Source organism: Gobio gobio, assembly GCF_949357685.1.
Source record: "Gobio gobio genome assembly, chromosome: 4".
NCBI classification, from domain to species: Eukaryota; Metazoa; Chordata; class Actinopteri; order Cypriniformes; family Gobionidae; genus Gobio; species Gobio gobio.
Genome location: NC_137100.1, coordinates 24,898,030 through 24,920,864, shown reverse-complemented (window position 1 = coordinate 24,920,864; position 22,835 = coordinate 24,898,030). Strand labels below are relative to the sequence as shown.

Genomic DNA, 22,835 nt, shown 5'->3' with positions numbered 1-22,835 from the left:
TCATATTACGGGAAAAAAAAAATACTATGAAAGTCAATGGGGCCCATCAACTTTTTGGATACCCAAAATATTTTATTTTGTGTGGGTGAGTAAATGATGACAGCATTTTCATTTTTGGGTGAACTATCCCTTTAAGGTATGCCATGATTTTTACTGTGTAAACATCCTCAGTTGCCACTTTCAAGTAGTTTAAATGAAAATAATACATGTAAAAACAAGGGGGGAAATCCTCCCACCATTTACCATTATTAACAAAGAGCTCTTTGGGATCAGACATCATTTTTGATCTGACATCCTTACGAAAATACATGGCTATTCTGGTAAAAGCACAGAAGCATTCTGGAGGAGGTGCTTGGTCACACATTATATAGAGACATCTGAAAAGCTTAAATCACTTGAGCACCAGTCTGGTTCTCGTTGATCTGCAGGGAACAGGCAGTTCTGTTTTGACGGCTACTGGTCAAGCCTGAATTAGGGGTCAGAGCAGTTTTTTCCCCCCCCTAGAATAAGAGTAGAACACTTCAATTGGATTTGTGACAAAATAAATCCACAATGGGTATCTGGACAAGAATCATATTCAGTTTACAGTTAATTTTACACCTCCTTGATACAGTGAACACTCAAGGAATTGGTAAGTGCTTAAACCTTATAATATATCTAACCTTTAGTCAGAAGTTAAAAGGTTTTTTTTTTTTTTTTTTAAGATTCTTGCCATTTTACTTTTTGCATTATTAATTTACTAAATTTTATGATTAAGTGTGTGCATACCTTAATTTTCTACTTTTAAGATGTGAAATAAATACAATTGGGGATGATATACGTGTGTTAGGGTGGGAAGTCAATTACATTGAAAAAAGATGATGTAGAAAAGTTTTCACTCAGAAATTGCTAGTAAATGTTAAAATAATTACAAAAAATGTATCAAGTAAAACATTGAATCAAATGTGACATGTAGTAGAAAGACTGAAATAGTATTTTACTCCAATAATCTTTGTTTTGTTATTTACAGTTTAGAAAAATAATTTGTACAGTGTAACACTCCATAAATGTCATAAATTGTCTGGAATTCCCCCAGCATGCAGTGGGATTAACAAATGTAGATTTGAACACTATATAAAATGACCATTAGTTGTGGTCAAATCTGCCAATGTCCTCATCGCTTGCTTTCCCGGGCTTTCCTGCACTGCAAAATAGTTCAATGACATGTTTGACGCTCTTAAAAATAAAGGTTCCAAAAGGATGTTTTCTCAGTTATGCCATAGAAGAACCATTTTGGGTTCAGTTTTAGTGGACTGAAAAATAACTTAAAAGAACCATTTTCTTTCTTAATGTGAAAAACATTTCAACAATCCGAAGAACCTTCTTCTATTAACCTTTTGTGCAATTGAAATGTTAATGGAACCATGTTTTCAAGAGTGTACACAAATGAATCAAAAAGCATTAGTACCCGATGCAAATCTGTTGACATTTTTCAGTTTATGATCTCCTGGTGTCACCTGATTGCTTACCTGACCTTCTGCAAGGAGGAATAAGGGCAAAGAATATGGACAACGTTTTTATCCTTGCGAGCCTGCAGTTGCAGAACAAAGCTCCAACACGTGCCTTCCGCATCTTCAATGCTGCAGATAACACAGATTATTTTGATTTCACTGTTCAAGGGAAACTTAACAAAGGTTTGTCTGATCAGAGCTCACTAATGTGCTTTATGATCAACGGCTCATTCAATACTTGACATGTACACCAATTACTCTTTCTGTTGACAGTCATTTTGAAATATCTAAAAAGCAACGGAAAGGTTGGCACAACGAATTTCGGGAAAGTGTCACTTACAGATGGTCAGCAACATCACATACTGCTGCACTTCAGTGGGCTGCAGCAGGGCACCCCCGCCACAGCTCTCTATGTGGACTGCAGGCTGGTGGAGAGAGTGCAGGACGTGCCGCTGGCCTTTAAATCACTGCCGCAGGGCCCAAAACGAGTCACACTGAAGACCCTGCCAACCTCATCCCAGGTAAACCAGGAAGATTGAACAAATAATATCATTGTTCTGATGAGTTTACATGTGCATAGAGCAAGTATGACCTATAAATGTACCTGTGTCACAGGATAAGCTGTCAGACCTCAGACTCGTGCTCGATGAGTCTATTGATAATGTCGTGGAGCTTCAGGACTGCGGTGGTCCAGAGCTGAGTGAAGATAGAGAAACACTGCAACTACTAGGTGCAACTACTAGTTGTTTCTCTGTTTTATTCAGCTATAGTTTTGTTAAAGGGTTAGTTCCCCCCCAGCAAAAAAGAAGAAAATTCTGTCATTAATTACTCACGCTCATATTGATCAATCTGAGAGCTTTCTGTTAGGGGTGTAACCATAGGCGTAATTTGTGAGTGGGACAGTTGGGACATGTGCCCACCACTTTTTGCTTGGGACGATACTTTTTAAAACATATCGCGGCATGAATGAAACTACCTAATACAAACACAACATCTTCAGTCAGGAGATGTTAGACTTTCTATTTGTTCCGGTGAAATCACAAAACAAAATGCACAAAAAACTGTCCCTGCTCTTCATATACAATCACTGATGATATTGATAAAAAACTCTGACATGATATACAAAACTTCTACCACTAGACCATTGGGTAATACAAGCTAATTTTGCGAATCTATGAAAAATATCAACACTAACAATGTATTGAGTTTAGATGCAAGAATGAAACTATCACATTAAAGAGTATAAGAGTCACAATATAAGAGTCTATATTGATAAATTAAACCCAATGTACTATTGAAATTTATTTCTGGACATCTTAATATAATTTTTTCTGCAATTGTTATTGTACATATTTTACATCTGATATAGCGTTCGGTTTGTATTACGGTTTTAGGTTCAGTTTTGGTACGGTTTGGCATGTGCTATGTTCAGGGGAAAAAGGACTATACTGTCAAATAAAAATAAAGAAATTAAGAACAAATAATCTAACTACAAGCAACAGCACAAATAAATACAATAGAGCAAAGATATCAATAAAATAAGTGAAGTTATTAAACGTAATTTCGGGAGGAGTACGCCCATCTAATCTTCCAATTAATACCAAGCTAGAAAAACAAGCAGCTTACCTCTTCCCATTTTTAGTTCCTGCATGCAGCATCCCTCCTCCTCCCCTGCTCCTCCTTTTGTACAATTTTGCCTGTTACAGGGGGGCAATCGGAGCTCGGGTAGAATATCCTCTCTGAGCCCTTCTATAGCAGACAGCAAGCCAAATCTGTTTACCACTTTCACTAAGATTATATGGGCACACAAACTCGTGAAACAGTGCTTTTCATGTTTTTCAGGTAGGTCTAACATTAGTTTTCAGGTACATAAATGTAATAAAGTAATCAAATATAAAATAACATTGCACATTTGACTGTATAAATTAAAGAATAATCCTTATTAAAGTTACAGCTATTTAATGAAGAGCAGTGATTTCCTTCTATTTTGTTGTTTGAATAACATTAAATACAGACAGCAGTAATATTAGGCTGCTGTCGCTTTTAGACATAATGAGATTTTTGGATTAAAATATACAAAAAAAAAACAGTACAACAGTTTTATATATTTTGTTGACTTGTGTTACATTATCCCAGAGGTTTCCAAGAATGTTTAAATCCAGAGAATACGCTATTTTAACCAGGACAAGGACCATGTACTGTACATGCATTGCCTTTCAGTGACATCATACCCTCGATTTCCGTGGTTTATGTAGAAACCATGGAAACACCAAATACGCTTTAATATATTATATGTTTATTTTTTTATTTTATTTTTTATTAGACAAGGGAACAACTGTTTGGATACATTTATAGACAGAAAACTAATTATTGTACAGTATTTTCTCCGTCATACAATATGTTTTAAAATTAATTACATGCTGTTTAGCAACACAAGCCATCCTGGATTTATTAATATGATATTCTAATATCGATCTAGCTTACTGCAGTGTGCAACAAGTGTCTCATAGCAGTCGCGTAGCGAACGCACAGAGTAACGTTATAACATCATTTTCAACACACTCAAATGTATTTAATATGATAAAACAGCGGTGCGTTACCCCACATATGCTTGACTGGAAGAAGCGGAAGCGGCGACTGTGGCAAAATAAAAGTTCTGCTGCTGTCGAGCCGTGTGTCACGCTCGTCTCTCATTAGCAATTGTTTCAGCGACCTCGTTCAGCTCCCACAGCATTCGGCCCTGCTCTGCTTCATACTACAGTAACGTTAATAATCTCATCCGTAAAAATTATTTCTGCCATGAACATGAGTCCCGTCCCGATTCTTTTCCACTGGCTGTGAGGTGAGACGACAACTCCCAAGATTCCACGCTCAATCTCGATGTCATCAAGCTACGCCTTTGTTTTGAATAGGCAACCTCTAGTGGCAAAAAACGACATATTGTGCCTTTAAACACAGATAGCAACTTCACGTGTGCTGTTCAGGTCTCACCTGTGTTCGCGCTATCAACACCTGGGGGATGACAGCATAAATGACCAAGTGGTACTATGCAGGGTCAAATGACGTACAGCTCCACCTCTCCGGGCGTCGACGGGGTGGAGGGATAGAGTTAAAGGGTTAGTTCACCCAAAAATGAAAATAGGCCCATAATTTACTCACCCTCAAGTCATCCGAGGTGTATATGACATTCTTCTTTCAGACGAATAAAATCTGATTTACATTACAAAAGTCCAGGCTAATCCAAGCATAAGAATTGCAGTAATAGTTGCTCTGTTTTTGAAGTCCATAAAAGTGCATCTGCCCATCAAATAACTGCTCCACGCGGCACTTGGGTGTTAATAAAGGCCTTCTGAAGCGAATCGACGCGTTTGTGTAAGAAAAATATCCATATTTAAAACTTTATCAAGTAAAGTTCCAGCCGATCGCCTTCCGTGGAAAAGTGTTGAAAGTTGAAAGTTAAACTCAAGATGCGTACGTGACGTCAAGACGAGCGTTAGTCTTTCGATCGGCAGGGGAACTTTCAACAATTTTTCCATAAATTGAACAGGGAAGGCGGATATTTTTCTTACACAAACGCGTCAATTCGCTTCAGAAGGCCTTTATCAACACCCCAGAGCCGCGTGGAGCAGTTATTTGATGGGAAGATGCATTTTTTATGGACTTCAAAACCAGTCAGCTATTACTGCAATTCTAATGCTTGGATTAGCCCGGACTTTTGTAATATAACTCCGATTTTATTCGTCTGAAAGAAGAATGTCATATACACCTTTGATGACTTGAGGGTGAGTAAATTATGGGCTAATTTTCATTTTTGGGTGAACTATCCCTTTAAGGTGTGGTTGGAAATTCTAGCTCCACCCATTAGGCCCAAAATGCATTCACTCCTCCTTGCTGGAGGTCTAGCAAGAAGGAGCTAGATGTAAGCTCCATCTATCTCTCCATTTTTTGATTATCACTAAAGTGGTAAATACGTGTTTGTTTGTTTTTTGCGCAATTTTTGATTATTTCAATGATGTCTTATACATTTTTGGGGCTTGAAAGTGGTAGTTGCGTAGCCTGTCAATGGAGGTACAGAAGCTCTCAGATTTAATCAAAAAGATCTTCATTTGTGTTCCGAAGCGGAAGTCTTACGGGTTTGAAACGACATGAAGGTGAGTAATTAATGACAGAATTTAATTTTTTTTTTCTGTAAACTACCTTTAATTATTGTTTTCTTCTAGTACAGAAAATATCATTGTTACATTTCTACAGGAACAACCTCAAAAATGGAAGCTAGCCCAATGTATGAGCTCATGCGAATGATCCAAGAGTTGAAACAGAAGGTGGATCAGCAGGTAACTTGAAATTGTGTGGGAAAATAGTTTCTTAAAGGGATAGTTCACCCAAAAAGAAAAATTATGTAATCATGCAATCACTTTCATGTTGTTCTAAACCTGTATGACTTGTTTTTCTCTATGGGAGAAATATTGATGTATGTTGGATTCAGGAACTAATTGATTTTTGAGTCTGTTCTTTTCACTGACTTGGTTGATCCAACTGACAGAACCAGAATTAATGATATGTTCATCATTTGGGCTTCAACTCACTGATTCAATGATGGAGGGATAATTTCTATAGTCAATATCAACTTAAATTTCAATCTGGTCCACACAAAGCTAAAAGTATGGACTACTTTTATGATCAATTTGTTGTTTTTGCATGCTTTTTGAAGCTTGAAAACTCCTCATTCATAGTAGTGACCAGAAAAAAATATAAACATTTTTAATTTTTGGGTGAACTATCCCTATAGTTTCTTCAGAACTTCAGCATAATGACCATGTGTTTTCCTAACAGACCAAAGAAACTGCTGACCTGAAAAAGACTATCTTGGAGTGTGTTCCATGCAATGGTAAGATTTTTGCTATAAAGAGAAAAAAGTTTTGCAGCGAAAATCATGTCTGTGCTCAGTCAAGCAGAAGTCAATTATAATGAAGATGTTGAAGTAGTCAGACAGGTGAACTCAAGTGTTATGTTAATATTCAGATGTATTAGGACCGGAGCAAGCAGCACTACGGAATAAAAAGCGGTCCAAGTGTGGACCGGGGGTCTGTTTTACGCCAGCCATGTGTATCGAAACAGCTGAAGGTGTGGGCTGTGCACCCTGTCCTGAGGGCTACATTGGAGATGGATTCCAATGTGATGAAGTAGATGAGGTTAGATTTAAGATTCAGACTTTTTTTGTTGATGTTATTGGTATGCAAAAACATTAGTCACCCTAAACAAAACCTCAACTTGTTTGTTATATGCTATTATTTATGAATTTCTCTGATTTGAATCGAATTTTGCTGTTTATAGGCTATTGTTCATCTATCCACTCAGCCATTTCCAATTTAGTTGGGTAATTATGAGAGCACATGAACACTCATAAAGACTTGTTTTATTTGATAATTCTTTTTCCATTACTCCCTGCAGTATCTCCACTAGCTCAGACTGTTCATCACATCTGACATGGTTTTCTTCTTAAATGATGAACAATAGAACTCAGTCAGGAAAACATAATGATTTATTAACACTTCATCAGGAGTTCAATTGGGGCTTTATTAGACTAATTATTGTTTAAACTGTTAAGTAACAGTTTTCCTGTGGTTTTATAGAATTTTTACAGATCGTTGTGCAACTGTGACTGAATCGTCATTATATTACTGAGCATTGTTTGTTGAACATCATAAATCCAGCTAACCTTATACACTGTTCAATTTCAGTGCCAGTTCAACCCATGTTTCTCTGGTGTACGGTGTATTAACACTGCGCCAGGGTTCAGATGTGACAAGTGTCCCCGAGGTTTATCTGGCCCAGAGATCCAGGGTGTGGGCGTTCACTATGCTCAGACAAACAAACAAGTGCGTATTTGGAGCAATGCAAAGCTTAATTTAATTACATTTTTATTTACCACTGTGTGCAAAAATTTATATTTGTATATGTACACTACCATTCAAAAGTTTGGGGTCAGTAAGATTTTTTTTTTCTTTTTAATAAATTAATATTGTTAGATAGCAGGGATGCGTTAAATGTATAAAAAATGACAGTAAAGACATTTATAAACATAAATGCTGTTCTTTTGGAACCTTTTATTTACCAAGGAATCCTAAAAAAAAAAGGTATCACGGTTTCCACAAAATTATTAAGCAGCACAAATGTTTTCAACATTGATATTAATAGGAAATGTTTCTTGAAAAGCAAATCAGCATATTAGAATAATTTCTGAAGGATCGTGTGACACTGAAGACTGGAGTAATGATGCTGAAAATTCAGCTTTGCCATCACAGGAATAAATGAAATATATCAAAATAGAAAACAGTTATTTCAAAATATAATAATATTTCATAATATTACTGTTTTACTGTATTTTTGATCAAATAAATGCAGCATTGGTGAGCTTAAGAGACTTCTTTCAAAAACATAAAAAATCTTATTGACCCCAAATGTATATGGATATATATTGTTCTCCAATCTTTAATATTAAATATGTGATACGATATTTTAAAACACCCCATATGTAATACTGTGATATGTGTAATGATACTGAATGAGTTCTGTATTAAACCATGATATTTACATGGTAGCCTACTCCAACTGTATGTCCAAAAAACATAGTATTATGATACACACATATATACACATACACTTACCTAAAGGATTTGAACACCTGTTCAATTTCTCATTAATGCAATTATCTAATCAACCAATCACATGGCAGTTGCTTCAATGCATTTAGGGGTGTGGTCCTGGCCAAGACAATCTCCTGAACTCCAAACTGAATGTCACAATGGGAAAGAAAGGTGATTTAAGCAATTTTGAGCATGGCATGGTTGTTGGTGCCAGATGGGCCGGTCTGAGTATTTCACAATCTGCTCAGTTACTGGGATTTTCACGCACAACCATTTCTAGGGTTTACAAAGAATGGTGTGAAAAGGGAAAAACATCTAGTATGCGGCAGTCCTGTGGGCGAAAATGACTTGTTGATGCTAGAGGTCAGAGGAGAATGGGCCGACTGATTCAAGCTGATAGAAGAGCAACTTTGACTGAAATAACCACTCGTTTAACCGAGGTATGCAGCAAAGCATTTGTGAAGCCACAGCACCCACAACCTTGAGGTGGATGGGCTAGAACAGCAGAAGACCCCACCGGGTACCACTCATCTCCACTACAAATAGGAAAAAGAGGCTACAATTTGCACAAGCTCACCAAAATTGGACAGTTGAAGACTGGTAAAATGTTGCCTGGTCTGATGAGTCTTGATTTCTGTTGAGACATTCAGATGGTAGAGCCAGAATTTGGCATAAACAGAATGAGAACAAGGATCCATCATGCCTTGTTACCACTGTGCAGGCTGGTGGTGGTGGTGTAATAGTGTGGGGGATGTTTTCTTGGCACACTTTAGGCCCCTTAGAGCCAATCGGGCATTGTTTAAATGCCACGGCCTACCTGAGCATTGTTTCTGACCATGTCTATCCCTTTATGACCACCATGTACCCATCCTCTGATGGTTACTTCCACAGTCACCAGATCTCAACCCAATAGAGCATCTTTGGGATGTGGTGGAACGGGAGCTTCGTGCCCTGGATGTGCATCCCACAAATCTCCATCAACTGCAAGATGCTATCCTATCAATATGGGCCAACATTTCTAAAGAATGCTTTCAGCACCTTGTTGAATCAATGCCACGTAGAATTAAGGCAGTTCTGAAGGTGAAAGGGGGTCAAACACAGTATTAGTATGGTGTTCCTAATAATCCTTTAGGTGAGTGTATATCATTGTATTTTTTTGCAAGTGATGTTAGTGCCATACAGTGATTAACAGCAGATTTATCCTTTTTTTATCAGATCTGTAATGATATTGATGAGTGCCAGGTGGATAACGGTGGCTGCACGCCCAATTCATACTGTCATAATACAGTGGTAAGATAATAACTATCCTAGATTACCCATTATACCAATGTGGCCAGTAGAAAACACAGTAAATATAGTTAAATGTGAAAATGTTGCTTTCTTGTAGGGTGCGTTTCACTGTGGGAACTGCAAGACCGGATTCACAGGTGACCAGAATTCTGGCTGCAAAAGTACTGGCCCGGGCCCCACTCCTGTATCTGACAGGCTGTGTGGGAACGGCCAGCCAAATCCATGTGACATCAACGCAGAGTGTGTTGTGGAGAGAGATGGGAGCATCAGCTGTGTGGTGAGACATCATTCACAGATGTTTGCTTTACTATCATGCTTGAGCAGTTTGAGTAAACTTTGTGCTTGTAATTTCCATGCTTTTGAGCCACCTGACATGTTTTAATATTTTGTTGCTTTTAGTGCACAATTGGCTGGGCAGGAAATGGCTATGTCTGTGGAAAAGACACAGACATTGACGCCTATCCAGATAGCAAACTTCAATGCAGAGATGGAACCTGCAAGAAGGTGATATTCATGTAATCTGTTATATGTTTACAATAATGTTCAGTTTTTTAGCATTAGTTAATGCTATAGTTATCACAAATTGACAATGAACAACATTTGGTAACACTATAGAATACTGTTCTGTCATTAATGAATGGCCATACTCTAGTAACTACTAAAAACTACTACAGGTTCATAATTTACATGAATAATGCATAATTAATTCTACGGTAATGGTAACCCATTAGTAATGACTCAAGTGTTACTACATACTTCTATAGGAATTACTAGTTATTGATCAGTATTCTAAAGTGAAGATCAATGTAACCCACTAGTAATTACATAAATGTTACTATCCAAAACCTTACAAAAACATCTACAAATATATAGTACCATACAAAAGTTTGGGGTCAGTAAGATTTTTAGTTGTTGTGGTTGTTGTTTTAGAAAGAAGTCTCTTATGCTCACTAAAGCTGCATTTATTTGATCAAAAATACAGTAACACATTAAAATGAAAATAACTGTATTCTATTTTAAAGGGTTAGTTCACCCAAAAATGAAAATTCTGTCATTAATTACTTACCCTCATGTCGTTCGACACCCGTAAGACCTCCGTTCATCTTCGGAACAGAAATGAAGATATTTTAGTTGAAATCTGATGGCTCTGAAAGGCCTCCATTGGCACAATGGCACTTTACACTCTCAAGACCCTTAAAAGGTACTAAAGACGTCGTTACAAAGTCCATCTCACTACAGTGGTTCTAAAATAACTTTATTAATCGGCGAGAATAGTTTTTGTGCGCAAAAAAACCCTAAATAACGACTTACATGATAACGATTTCAAAACACGGCCTCATGAAGCTTCGAAGCGTTATGAATCAGTGAGTCGAATCAGCAGTTTGAATCGCCAAATTTCAGCAGTTTGGCGGTTTGACACGCGATCCGAATCATGATTCGACTCACTGATTCATAACGCTTCGAAGCTTCATGATGCCGTGTTTTGAAATCGTCATCACTATGTAAGTCGCTATTTAGGGTTTTTTTGCGCACAAAAACTATTCTCGCGGATTCATAAAGTTATTTTAGAACCACTGTAGTGAGATGGACTTTGTAACGACGTCTTTAGTACCTTTTAAGGGTCTTGAGAGTGTAAAGTGCAATTGTGCCAATGGAGGCCTTTCAGAGCCATCAGATTTCAACTAAAATATCTTAATTTCTGTTCCGAAGATGAACGGAGGTCTTACAGGTGTCGAACGACATGAGGGTAAGTAATTAATGACAGAATTTTCATTTTTGGGTGAACTAACCCTTTAATATATTTTAAAATCAATTTTATTCCTGTGGTCACAAAGCGGAATTTTTCAGCAGTCACATGATCCTTCATAAATCATTATAATAAGCTGATTTGATGCTCATGAAAGATTTCTTATTATTTTCAATGTTGGGTGAATTGCATTTAATTAATTTACTGTAATTACTATGGTAACGTGACATATGTAACAAGGACACTGTAAAATAAAGTTTTACCCATTTTAACTAACAGTAACCAAGATTAAGAAATGGTGAAATGTAGTCTATTATATTAAGCAATGTTATAAAACTCAACCTGTAAAGTGTTAGCAGTATTTACTTTTCATTTGCAGGATAACTGCATGTTTGTTCCAAATTCGGGCCAAGAAGATGCAGACAGAGATGAGAAGGGAGATGCCTGTGACGAGGATGCAGATAGTGATGGCCTCTTTAATGAGAAGGTACAGATAAGAATTTCATTATGACCGATCCTTTTATTGAACTGAAAAGCTCCCATCAGTTTCAATTCCTGCATGAATGTATTCCTACAGGACAACTGCTGGTTGGTACCTAACATAGACCAGAAGAACAGTGATAAAGATCTCCATGGTGACGCTTGTGATAATTGCATAAAAGTGGAGAACGCGGACCAGCGGGACACAGACAAGGACGGACTGGGAGATGCCTGTGATGATGACATAGATGGGGATGGTAATTTAATTCACCTCTTATTTTGTCAAATATAAAAAATTCTCCATACTTTTTGCTCACATTTTTACATGTGCCATCTGCCTGCTATGTGGCCAAAGGCGTTTTTTATTGTTTTTATTATTTGCAGAACTGCAGTGTTATGTTTTGAATATCCTTTTCGCCCTTTGGGCCTGTTTTTTTATCTGTATTTTCCTGTGCTCAGGTAACTTTTATGAGGAAAAACAGAAGCTTCTGTGTTTAATTAGAGAGCTCTTTAGCTTGCTCTTTAGCTTGCACGGGTCATGTAAAACTGAAGTGACCTGTAGCGGTATTAACAGCGTCTATACAGCACCACACTCATAATATTCTTTCATATGAACAATTATTTGTTCCAGTCTGAAAAGTGTAAAATCGAGCCCAGGCAGAGCTTGACATTTACGGTCTGCTCATCAAGGCAGAAATCCAGACACTTGACTTGATACTTTAGAGCTTGGTCATGTCTCCTTTGAGCAACCACATTTCCCCCAAGAATCTGAGCCAAGAGCTGCTGACATGTGGAAACAATTCCACAGAAGTCTTTCCGAAACACTGCCACCTCGTGACATAACCCAACAAACCGCACACAAAGACATCACTGTACCCAACTCTATAACAACGCAATGCATTTCTCTTGATGGATTTTGCTCCATTCCATGACATTTTCGACAGTATACCTCTGTATATCTTAGTATGATACTTTCTTACGCATCTCTGGTGCTGCTTTATGAATGTGAACCACTGGATGCGTCCTTGTACATTCTGTACTTCTGATAGGTTTGAAAAACATCTTGGATAACTGTCAGAAAGTTCCAAACCCTGACCAGAAGGACAAAGATAATGATGGTGTTGGTGATGCATGTGACAGCTGCCCTGAGATGCCAAACCCCAACCAGGTGCCAAACAACATAATTACTACCTGTCTATGATTCTATTCTATTCTATTCTATTCTATTCTATTCTATTCTATTCTATTCTATTCTATTCTATTCTATTCTATTCTATTCTATTCTATTCTGTGTATTTTAATGTTGGATATATTGATCAATATTGGATACACTGAAGAAAAAAAAGAAAAAAAAAAATCAGGTCTCCAATTGAAAATGTTCTAGTGACCGATCACATCTAAATTTTTCAGTTGGCCAAATTTAATTTATGTGAATTGATGCAACTAATAAATTTAGATGTGATCAGTCACTAGAAAATTTTCAATTGGAGACCATTATTTTATTTTACAGTGTATTTGAGTATGCATGTTTCCTCCTATTTTTAGATTTCAGATAACTTTTTTTGTGCCATCTGTAGCCAATTAGCTCAAATGGGAAATATGAATTATTAATTATAACTTGTTATAATTAACTATACAGTTTTTGGATCAGTTAATCGGATTAACTTGATCAGTTGATTGAATTAGCTTGATTAATCTCTTCTCCCAGCAAACACTCAGGATTGATCGTCTATCAACTCTCAGAGAGGATATTTTCCGGGGCCATAGAGAAGGAACACTTTCTTAGCATGTAGCTGTGATCGGATCGTTAAAAGGGACATTGATTTACAAGCAGTGACCAGAATCAACTCTTATGAATGTGCACAAAAGTTTTATTTAACTAAATCATGAACACATAACTAATCTAAAAAATTACATACACACAAATCACGCATACATGACTGAATGAAACCAAAGGGAAGCAGGGGAAGGAATGAAGAATTACTGTACATGTCAGTTTAACTTTAACCATATGAAAAGAACCATCCGTTTTCTCAGTTCAACCTTAGTTACAATGGGGTTTATAGCTTATACTAAATCTGTTTCGTTAGTTAAATGAAGGATTCTTGCAATGCTTTAGCCGTTGCACGGGCATTCGAAGATGCAGTCTCAGATGAAAGTCTTGATGGCATTTAATGGTTAGATGGTGACAAAGTTGCAATTCTTCTTCCGGGGTTGAATGAAGAAATTATGGAGGAAAGGTAGTGGAAAGGTAAAACATAGTTGGCTGGAGTCGAGCCACGAACAGAAACCAGAAGACGCAAAGAAGAGGGAGTGGGATCTGTGAAGTTGCCCTTTAACTTCTGTAGAGGTCACGCCTCCAGGGGGCCAGTGAGCCAATGGGAACTTAAACATTCGGAGGGATTTTTTACGATCCTTTGTCTTGAGTATGGTATATTGCATATGTAACTGGATTGTGTGTTGGAGAAACTATTAAAGATTCTTGTAATACTCATAGGCCTATGTTGCATAGGTATCAAAATATAATATATACACTATCATGTAGGTCATCAAAATACAAATTCGTAGATACCAAAAATGATATAGGTGAGGTTACATTAACTATAGTGGTTCTTTCATAAAGCATGCATATAATGGTATACAATACAAAAGACACTACACAAAACAGTAATAATCATACCCAAAATATCCTGGTTTGCTATGAATGAAAGGGGAAAGACGTTATGTGTCTTTCCTTTGACTTGATTCGAAGTGAGTCCAGAGCAAAGCTCCTCATTCTTTCCGGTCGTAAATTATTATCTTATCTGACGATCTGTTGCTTCTGAGGTTATGTTGCCCAGGGTTATAACAGTTCATTTAAAAAATTGTTTCTTGAAATACAACAAATGTTAACTGAAATAAAATAAAATTGTAGCTAGTTTCCAAGACAAAATTTCTCATAACTTAATGTATTAAAAGAACTAAAACTGAAATAAAAGTGGGAAAAGGTGGAAATTAATACAAATATCTAGATTACGTATTTAACCCTGATTCCCTGAAAAGGGTAACGAGATGAACCACGTGTACTAAACACTCCAATTTTATTGGCTGATGGCAGTCTATGACGCCATGAGCAGAGTGCCCATGAGAATCAGAGGGCGTCTACAAAACACGTCATCAACTCTTTTGTCTGAAGGTGCATCCGATGCATGGCCTTGTCCAAGGTCTTGTCCCCCTTCTCAGAGAACCAAGGTTACATATGTAACTTTGAAGTTCCCTTTCAAAGTGGAACTTTGATGCACCGTCATGGAGTTGACATTTGTGAAAAACCTATCACAATTTCTGTTCATCCTGCTCCACCCTGAAGTGTATCTTGATAGTAGCTCTTGAAAGGGAGCATGCCCCTCCAATGGGGAGCCTAATTATTACTCCTTCTTGGGGAAGGAGGGAAATGAAAGCAAGGCATAAAGCAGTGTGCCAAGTAATTTTCATTACCCAGACCCAAGGAGGCTGCAGGGTGCTATGCCCTACTCAAAAATCCAAGTGTAACTGGCGGAAAGCAGCTCATATAGTGCCTTGAGTAAAGGTACTCTACCCACTACAGCTAGCGTTTTGTGTCTCTCTTTTGACACCCGGCCATAGTATGCCAGATAACAAATATGGATGTACCACAGACAGCTCAATCCAGGCTTTAAATATAACCATAAAGAAGCACTCTGTTAGCTTTGTCGTAGCAATAGAGGAGCGAACATCCTCCCTAGACGGTTGCGCTCAACCCTTGTGGATTATATAGAACCCTTATTTCTCTAGAAACAAAGCCGAATATAGCTGGCCCTGGTGGAACCAGGGGGATTCCCTCCATCTCTGTCACCACCACTTCTACCAAAGAGGCAGGACATCCTCAGAGTGACATAACCAGCCAAAGAGTTTCATGGTAGAATCATTGTAATGTCAAACTCTGCTAGATGGTAGAGCAAATGCAATAAAACGGTTGGCTCTTTCTGCGCAATTCTTAGTGACGGATGCTCATAAGCCTGGGTTAGGGTTAGTCAATCAGGAATGCAACGTTGTTCACATTTCTCTTTGACTCACCATCACTGCTAAGTGTACTGGAAGGAGATTTACTAAAAGGACTCCTAATATTTTAAGTAGCAATAATCACAAATTAAAAGAGGGTCTCACAAATATATTACTACTAAACCAGTACATGATGAAGACAACTGAATTACAGAAAACAGAAAAACACATCATCTCACCACAAACATTTATTAAGTAGTTACCCTCAGTAATGCTAAAGCTTTCAGGACTGTTCATGGAACAATCAGACCATGGGTCAGTGTAGACTGGCGACACACATTTCATAATTAGTCTAGGACAGAGCCAGAGATCCACGATCAGAGGACCTCATGTGCCCCATAAAACTACTCTTCGGAAGGGGGGCACAAGCAGCCACACTATCTTTCTGACTGTGTCTCTAAGATGGGTCAGAGGGCTTAGAGGAAGCCGAGGGTTGGAACTCGACCTTCCTGGGACGAAACCCCCTAAAGGCAGCAGACTGCGCCCTAGTCTTCTTACATCTCTTTACCATCGTCTCAACGGAGGTGCCAAAGAAACCGGAGTGTGAGATCAGGGCATAAGGAGGAAAGATGTTTTGACAGATTGAGCCAGAAGTGTCTCTCCAAAACTTCCCAGATCTGAGCCAGATCTGTGGAATGGCGCAGTTCCATGGAGACAAAACACATTCTTGGTCCAAGTCCTTGAGCAGATCAGCCTGGTATGCTTGTAACACTGCCATGGTGTGGCCTGACCTTTTGCCGCATAAGCTTTGCACACAACCTGTGAGGTGGCATGGCTTCTAAGGCAGTGCTGGAGCCTGTATTGAAGATGCCTCGCCCTGAGAGAGATAATTAGCTAGTGGTTTAGAACTAGCCTCCACCTCCCCAGCTCCTCCTCTATTTCTCCCATTCTTCCTCTATGTACAGTAGTCCCGCTATTGGGGGGTTTTGCTCGAAGCTCGAGCCAATCCTTATGTTCAAGCCTCCTTTCAAGGACAGCAAGCCCAAGTTAATTTACCATTAACAATAAAGACTGGATAGGCAGGTGAACTCGTGAACTTAAAGCTACACTGTGTGATATTTTCCCCCATCTAGTGGTGTAAAGGTATATGACTATCCAGTGAATATTAGTTTCTGTTCCTCTCAATTTCGATTTCGTTTTAACTTCTACGGTGGCCGATTTAGTCCAAGATTAACATGGCTTCCAGTTCGACCTCGTCCACATTCGACACGGTGCCTGTGGGATATTCTGTGCGCAGTGGGATGGTTGGAACTCAACTAGCCTAATTATTCGGCTAGAAAGAACTGCAGCTAATCCAGAGTGAACTTTGATGATAGTAATGTTTATTCAGTCATCCAATTGCAAGGCATAAACAGGTTTGCGTGGATATATACATAAATGTGGTTTCTGTGAGAGAACAAATAAGGATGGTAAATATACATACACAGTTAAGAACTGTATAGCTATACTTATAAGTTACATTTGTATAATGTAACCGTAAACCAGAGCTTATTGTACCATATATAGGAGCTAAATGCAGCTGCATTAAAATGAGCGGAGCTGCCGCTGCTAACAAGCGCTGTCCGGTTACAAAAGTGTGTGCGCCGCTTTAACGTTAGCACTGCAGTGCGCTCTGTATAACAATTGTTAATATGCCGATCAGACCTGATGCATATTTCCATCAACATACATTACAAGCAAATATTTTCTAAAAACGAATAAACATTGTTGATAACAAAATAACTGAATGATTTTTCAAATAGGTGAGCATTACGCTATTGTATGTTGACACAAGAATACCTCTGAGGTGACATCAACTGAATTACGCGATGACACACTCTGAAACACATCTACAATGACAATAACTATTATTACTTACGGAGTTATTAACGCACAGAAATACCACACAAGGAAAAACAGACTTTTGAGGAATAAACAAGCCAGGAAAACTCCGTATAAGTCTGTTACTGGACGCTGCTGAGATGAAAACTCAAGTCTGAACAAGTTGACGCGCACATGCGCGAGGCAGAGAATTTTGTACAGTGCCATCGAGTGTTAAAACCGGTTAAAACGCGAAAGGCGAAGCTTGAATTTACGGGTATGTCCCTCTTTGGCTAATGTACTTTCAAGATGGAGGGGCAACATGGCGACCACCGTTAGATCCCATTACCTTATGTATTTTCAATGGCATATTATAAACTTACGAGAATACTTTATTACTTGAAAGAAGTAAATATACATTAATGAGCACATATATTTTTGAAAGAACTAAGTGTTTTTAGCTAAGAATAGACTAAAAAAGTTACACAGTGTAGCTTTAATATTGTGACTAATTTAAACTCAAATTATTTGTTCTGTAAAGTTTCATGCTAAATAAGGTACATTTGGCATGTGCCATATACGCATTGTGGATTTTAACTGAAACAGATAAGATGAATTCTTTCCAGAGCTACAACTTTTTTGAGTAATCAACTTAAAAATTTGTGTTTGTATTACAAATTATGAAGTTCCTGTAGTTTGTTGGATGAATAAAATAGAAACTATGGTGACATCGTGGCGTGAAATGGTGCAAACTGAGTCCAAACAGGGTGAATACTTGACAGCACTGCCCATACAATTTTGCTAAGCAACTTAATGTGCATTATTCTATTTTTGTTTTGTTTTGTATGTTGTATATTTCATATTTAAAATTATTTTAATCCTGTCTTCTGTTTTTTTTTTTTTTTTCAAATCAGTCTGATGTTGACGATGATCTTGTAGGAGACACGTGTGACACAAACATTGACAGGTAGAGTCTGCTTTACCTTTTACCTCGACGGTTAATATAAAACAAGATTATAACTGAGGTCTTTATTCCAGTGATGGAGATGGTCATCAGAACACCAAAGACAACTGCCCCAACGTCATTAACAGCTCACAGCTGGACACTGATAAGGATGGGCTCGGGGACGAGTGTGATGACGACGATGATAATGATGGCATCTTGGATGATAAAGATAACTGTAGACTGGTGGAAAACCCAGACCAGATGGATGAAAACAGTACGCACAACAAAATTTGCTTAGTAGGATGCCATAACACAAGTTGTTCAATTAATCAAGCAAAATGATTCAGGTCTACTTTAAAGTAATGACATGTAAGTGTTTTTAAGTGTGACAGTGTGTCAAATAACTTTTGGGGCCACTGCATCATAATGTGCTTCACAAATCTATACTGGACTTAATCAAAAATCAGACCACTGATAAAAAGATAAATCAGGAAAATATCTTATTTTAGCTCTTCCACTTTGACAGATGATGGGGTGGGTGACGCCTGCACTGGAGATCTTGACAAAGATCACGTGATAGACATTATCGACATCTGCCCTGAGAATGCAGAGATCACTCTGACCGACTTCAGAGAATATCAGACTGTGGTTCTGGATCCAGAAGGAGAGGCTCAGATTGACCCCAACTGGGTTGTTCTTAATCAGGGGATGGAGATTGTCCAAACCATGAACAGCGACCCAGGACTAGCTGTTGGTGAGCTTATTTGATCCAAACCATTCAAATACAAGAAAGAAAAAAATAATCTCAAGCATCTGACGCTTCAAAAACCATGCAAAACAAACACAATGGTAACCCATATGGTCCCAGTGGTCTTCTGATAGGTGTCTGCATGGTAAAGCACTATGCCAGCACATTGCGAAGGTTGATGTAAGCAAGCATTGTGAAGATCACATGAGGACTGTCACAAAGTACAGACAGTTACTTCATGCAAATTCATGAACGGATACAGTGCATCCGGAAAGTATTCACAGCGCTTCACTTTTTCCACATTTTGTTGTTACAGCCTTATTCCAAAATTGATTCAATTCATTATTTTCCTCAAAATTCTACAAACAATACCCCGTAATGACAACGTGAAAGAAGTTTGTTTAAAATCTTTGGAAATGTATAAATAAAATAAAAAAATCACATGTACATAAGTATTCACAGCCTTTGCTCAATACTTTGTTGAAGTCTTTTTGAGTATGATGCTACAAGCTTGGCACACCTATTTTTGGGCAGTTTCTCCCATTCAATCGGGTTCAAGTCTGGGCTCTGGCTGGGCCACTCAAGGACATTCACAGAGTTGTCCCGTAACCACTCCTTTGTAATCTTGGCTGTGTGCTTAGGGTCGTTGTCCTGTTGAAAGATGCACCTTCGCCCCAGTCTCTCCAGAGCTCTCTGGAGCAGGTTTTCATCAAGGATGTCTCTGTTCATTGCTGCATTCATCTTTCCCTCGATCGACTAGTCTCCCAGTTCCTTCCACTGAAAAACATCCCCACAGCATGATGCTGCCACCACCATGCTTCACTTTAGGGATGGTATTGGCCAGGTTAGCGGTGTCTGGTTTCCTCCAGACATGACACTTGCCATTTAGGCCATAGAGTTTCATCAGACCAGAGAATTTTGTTTCTCATGGTCTGAGAGTCCTTCAGGTGCCTTTTGGCAAAGTCCAGATGGGCTGTCATGTGCCTTTTACTGACGAGTGGCTTCCGTCTGGCCACTCTACCATACAGGCCTGATTGGTGGAGTGCTGTAGAGATGGTTGTTCTTTTGGAAGGTTATCCTTTCTCCACATAGAAATAGTGACCCTCGGGTTCTTGGTCACCTCCCTGACTAAGGCCCTTCTCCCCTGATCACTCAGTTTGGCCAGGCAGCCAGCTCTAGGAAGAGTCCTGGTGGTTCCATTTATGGATGATGGAGGCCACTGTGCTCATTGGGACCTCTCGGAGGTCTACAGACAATTCTTTGGACTTCATGGCTTGGTTTGTGCTCTGACATGCACTGTTAACTGTGGGACCTTATATAGACAGGTGTGTACCTTTCCAAATCATGTCCAATCAATTGAATTTACCACAGGTGGACTCCAATCAAGTTGTAGAAACATCTCAAGGATGATCAGTGGAAACAGGATGCACCTGAGCGCAATTTTGAGTGTCATGGCAAAGGCATGTAATCCATTTTGGAATAAGGCTGTAACATAAAATGTGGAAAAAGAGAAGCGCAGTGAATACTTTTGCGATGCACTCTATGATTGTTGGCCGGAAGCGATGGTTAATAGTTAAAATATTAGTATTTCTCTCACACACACCCATCGCTTTGCTTCAGAAGACATTGCATCATCCACTGGGGTCATATATGGATGTTTGTTTTCTGTGGTTTTTGAAGCACCAACTTTGAGGGTCCTATCCACTTGCATTATATGGACTCTTTGTGTGTTCCACAGACGAAAGTAGTTGAACTTTAGTATTTTGAAGATCTGGGTCAGAACATGACACAATCTTACCACCCAATACAGGATACACGGCATTCAGTGGCGTGGACTTTGAGGGCACCTTCCACGTGAATACAGTGACCGATGATGACTACGCAGGCTTCATCTTTGGCTACCAGGATTCCTCCAGCTTCTATGTGGTGATGTGGAAGCAGACGGAGCAGACATACTGGCAGGCGGTGCCCTTTAGAGCCGTGGCTGAGCCTGGCATTCAGCTTAAGGTCCAGGCGCTCTTCATCTCTATTACTTTCTGAATGCTCAGCGTGTGCTTTTATCATTATGCTGCTCTGCTGATGTCTCAGCAAATCTAGAAAAGTGGTTTTGGCTAAACTCTGAAGTGTGCAAAAATACTTAACTGATGTTAAATCTGTAACCAAATAGTTATTTTGCACTTCAAGTAAGTCACAATTAGATTTGATTATTCAACTGAAGACATGAATCAATATATTGTGCATTTCTAGGCTGTAAAGTCTAAAACTGGGCCTGGAGAGTTCCTGAGGAATTCTCTGTGGCACACTGGAGATACAAACGACCAGGTGCGTTTGCTGTGGAAAGACCCTCGTAATGTGGGCTGGAAGGACAAGGTGTCCTACCGCTGGAATCTGAAGCACAGACCCCAAGTGGGATACATCAGGTTAGATGCTGTAAATATTGGAGACTTCAGACTTTACTGGAGAAGCAATTCACTGAAGCAGAACAACATGTTTATGTTTTTTCTCTGTTTTGGCACAGAGTAAAGTTCTATGAAGGTACCAAATTGGTCGCAGACTCTGGAGTTGTTCTTGACACCAGCATGAGAGGGGGCCGTCTCGGTGTGTTCTGCTTTTCACAGGAAAATATCATCTGGTCCAACCTGAGATATCGCTGTAACGGTGAGTGCAGTGCTTAAACAATATTAGAGGAACAATTTGCATGTTCAGTGTTTATCTTAATGTACGTCTTTTGACATTTACAGACACAATCCCTGAAGACTATACAGCGGAACAAGGCCTTCAGTAATGAAACTAAGCTTGGAAGAAACAGGAGAGCACTAGTGGTAAAACACATCACAGAAGTGGTTCCAGCACCAAAGCAGATGTGACTGTAGTTTTGGGTACTCTTATTTCCCTTTAAAACATGGACTATTTACTGATTTTTTGCATTCAAGACAAAATATAGTTTTATAGTTATGCCGAATTTACACCTGTTGTATTGTTTACTACACAAGAATGCTTTTCAGCCTGAACGATGTGTGCTACGACACTAAACACTCACTTTAATATTAATAAAGTGAATAAATGAATGTAAATTGTGCTTGGACTTTCTGGTGAATGTCATTGAGCTGCAATATTGAAGTGATAGTTCACCCAAAACTGACAATTTTGTTGTTTCTCCAACCTTTCTGGAAAAAAAAAAACACTCGTTCAACAGCTTGGAGTCTGCTTTATGCATTAAATTGATCAAAATTGACATATGAGATTTCAAACAAATGCTGAATTTCATATTAATCAAAGAATCCTGAAAAACTATTTCTACAATAATATTAAGCAGTACAGCGGTTTTCAACACTGATATGAAATGTTTCTTGAGCAGCAAATCAGCATATTAGAATCATTTCAGAAGGATCATGTGACACTGAAGACTGGAGTAATGATGATGGAGTAATAAATTCAGCTTTGACATCACAGGAATAAATTAGTTGTTTTAAATTTTAAAATCCTACCAATCCCAAACTTTTAGTGTATATATCAGTCAGGTATTTTCCATAATTCATAGTGACAATGGATGTAAACTTACAAAAACAACAACACAAACACACATTTTCATATGTAAAAACATTAAATAAAGTGATAGACTACAGTATTT

The 22,835-nt window shown here is 38.5% G+C and overlaps 1 protein-coding gene across 1 annotated transcript; it reads left to right on the top strand.

Annotated features, from left to right (window-relative positions):
* The first annotated feature begins 319 nt into the window (after positions 1 to 319).
* Positions 320 to 22,828, top strand: thbs4a (thrombospondin 4a). Its single transcript, XM_079816228.1, has 21 exons — positions 320 to 631; positions 1,476 to 1,673; positions 1,764 to 2,011; positions 2,106 to 2,220; positions 5,742 to 5,824; positions 6,324 to 6,378; positions 6,513 to 6,682; positions 7,232 to 7,369; positions 9,353 to 9,427; positions 9,525 to 9,704; positions 9,827 to 9,931; positions 11,554 to 11,661; positions 11,752 to 11,911; positions 12,704 to 12,822; positions 18,425 to 18,477; positions 18,549 to 18,730; positions 18,983 to 19,210; positions 21,015 to 21,211; positions 21,452 to 21,624; positions 21,723 to 21,862; positions 21,946 to 22,828. Exons 1-21 carry the CDS (start codon positions 553 to 555, stop codon positions 21,987 to 21,989), a joined length of 2,850 nt encoding a protein of 949 aa, XP_079672354.1. The 5' UTR covers positions 320 to 552; the 3' UTR covers positions 21,990 to 22,828.
* The last annotated feature ends 7 nt before the right edge of the window (positions 22,829 to 22,835 follow it).

Excerpts from the sequence above, each read along its gene's own strand:
- thbs4a (XM_079816228.1), top strand. The coding sequence starts at position 553 with ATGGGTATCTGGACAAGAATCATATTCAGTTTACAGTTAATTTTACAC. Across the intron at positions 11,662-11,751 it reads ATGGCCTCTTTAATGAGAAG|GACAACTGCTGGTTGGTACC; the intron begins GTACAGATAAGA and ends GTATTCCTACAG. Across the intron at positions 21,212-21,451 it reads AGCCTGGCATTCAGCTTAAG|GCTGTAAAGTCTAAAACTGG; the intron begins GTCCAGGCGCTC and ends GTGCATTTCTAG.